The sequence below is a fragment of the Corvus moneduloides genome, chromosome 6 (genome assembly GCF_009650955.1).
Source record: "Corvus moneduloides isolate bCorMon1 chromosome 6, bCorMon1.pri, whole genome shotgun sequence".
NCBI lineage: Eukaryota > Metazoa > Chordata > Aves > Passeriformes > Corvidae > Corvus > Corvus moneduloides.
Window position 1 is genome coordinate 48,340,307 of NC_045481.1, and position 1,940 is coordinate 48,342,246.

Consider the following 1,940-nt stretch of genomic DNA (forward strand, 5'->3'; position numbering starts at 1 on the left):
CTCCGCCAGCTTTTCGCGGCGGGGCGGTGGGAGAAGCGCTCTGCCCGTGGCGGGGGTCGTATTGCGGGGGTGTCCGTGGCCCCGCGGCGAGGGAGGACCCCCTCCACCGAGAGACGCAGAGCTGGGCTTGGCTCCCCCGCCCAAGCCGCCGGGGCTGTGCCTGCCACCCCCCACCCCCCGGACTTCCCCTCCAGCACACACCAAGCAGGCTTGCGGCCGTTTCCTGACTTTTGATTTTATTATTGAAGTTGTGGCATTATTTGCAATGGCAGTGGTACAGACCGGCTCAGGATCCATTGAAACAGATTTGTCTTCAAGTAAAGTCTAAAAAATATTTTGATTCGTAGCTACATCTTGTGAATGCAAAAAAAAAAAAAAATTTCCACTATAAAAATAAATTTACATTTTGTGAATAACAAAAGCAAATATAGTGCCCTTTGGCTTAACCAAAAGAAAAAAAAAAAAAAGACTATTGGATGTCGAAGTTATCCACGTTTCTGACATAAATAGAAAATATAAGTTAGTATAACTCTTAAAAAAAGTTTTGTACAAATATACACTTGTTTTTTTAATTTTTCCTTTTTTTTTTTTTTTTTTTTTTTTGCACTGAGAGCTCAGCAGAGATTAAACATTTCTTATAAATGACTTTTAAAGCTTTACACTTCTGGCCAGTGTACTCACATTAGGCATAATACATTTCTATACAGAACGTCATACATTGCACTGTTGTACGATAACACTGCTCCGTGCGCGGCCGGCGCTGCGGCTCCGCTCCGGCTCCCGCTCCCAGGCCGGGCACGCGCGGGGGGGTCCCGGCTCGCCGCGCCGCCCGCCCCGGCCCCCCGCGCCTCCGGGGCGTTGCGCCTCCCGAGGCGGCGCGCCTCTCCCGTGGGTGCAGTAGTGCAAAAGTCTGGGAAGAACAAAAAGGAGGAGGAGGAAAAAAAAAATAAGCAAGGGAAAAAAAAATTGGTCGTGGTATAGGAAATAACTAAGCGCCGCAGAAAGCGCCCAGATACCCTCGCCCGCTCCCGGGGCGCGTCTCACCTGGCTCACCGGAGCCGCTTGCGGGGGGTCTGCTCAGCCGGCACGGCGGCGGGGGGCGGCGGACAGCCGGCGGGGCGCTCCGCCGCTGCCTTGGGCTCCGCCGGCCTTTTTCTCCTCGCGAAGAAATCTGGATGGGGGACGGAGAGAAAAGAGGGGTCCGTCAGCCACTGCGGCGGCGGGACGCCCCCCGTCCCCCGCGCCCCCCGGCTCCCCACGCACCTGTGATGCGGGCGGTCGGGCCCCTCCGGCGGAGCCGCATGCCGCGGCGGCGGGGCGCGGCGCGGTTCTCCCGGCTCAGGCGGCCCCCGGGCCCCTTGCCGGCGGCGGGCGGCGGCGGCGGCGGGGAAGGGGGCGCCCGGAGGAGGGGGACGCGGCACCGTCCCACCTGCAGAGTCTCCCGGTAGAAAGCGGGCACGGCGCCGGCCTCCACCTCCTCCCAGCGCAGGCGGCCGGGCCCCGGCAGCGGCGTGTCGGTTTGGAAGTTGTAGTCCCAGCGGCGCTGGTCGTCCTCCCCCATCTCCCGCAGGCGATCCCGCAGCTCCCGGCCCAGCTCCTCGTGGTCCACCGGCCCGAAGAGACTCCTGCAGACGGGGCTGCGGCCGTGCCCGGCCAGGGCTCGCCGGGCAGAGAGGCGCTCCAGGGCAGCGGCGCCGGAGAGGTGCACGTTGGACATCGCCGCCAGGCAGGACGCGGCGGGCCGGGAAGGCGTCGGTGCCCCCCCCGCCGCTCCTCTCCTGCCGTCCCGTCCGCTTGCCGCTCGCGCTCCCACCGGCCCTGCCTCCCGCCTTTGAGCCCCTGCCCCCCGGCCCTGCCTTTTAAACCCCGCTCCCCGCGAGTGCGAGCAAAACACCATTAGCATAATAGTGTTTCCCTGCCGCCAGCCCGCCGCGATTGGC

The 1,940-nt window shown here is 62.0% G+C and overlaps 1 protein-coding gene across 1 annotated transcript; it reads right to left on the reverse strand.

Moving 5' to 3' along the window:
- Positions 1–215: 215 nt before the first annotated feature.
- On the reverse strand, positions 216–1,940 carry CDKN1C (cyclin dependent kinase inhibitor 1C). The gene is made up of 3 exons (XM_032113211.1): positions 1,264–1,940; positions 1,045–1,171; positions 216–910 (listed from the first exon to the last, which is right to left on the reverse strand). Exons 1-2 carry the CDS (start codon positions 1,901–1,903, stop codon positions 1,050–1,052), a joined length of 762 nt encoding a protein of 253 aa, XP_031969102.1. The 5' UTR covers positions 1,904–1,940; the 3' UTR covers positions 216–910; positions 1,045–1,049.

Excerpts from the sequence above, each read along its gene's own strand:
- CDKN1C (XM_032113211.1), bottom strand. The coding sequence starts at position 1,903 with ATGCTAATGGTGTTTTGCTCGCACTCGCGGGGAGCGGGGTTTAAAAGG. Across the intron at positions 1,172-1,263 it reads CCCGACCGCCCGCATCACAG|ATTTCTTCGCGAGGAGAAAA; the intron begins GTGCGTGGGGAG and ends TCCCCCATCCAG.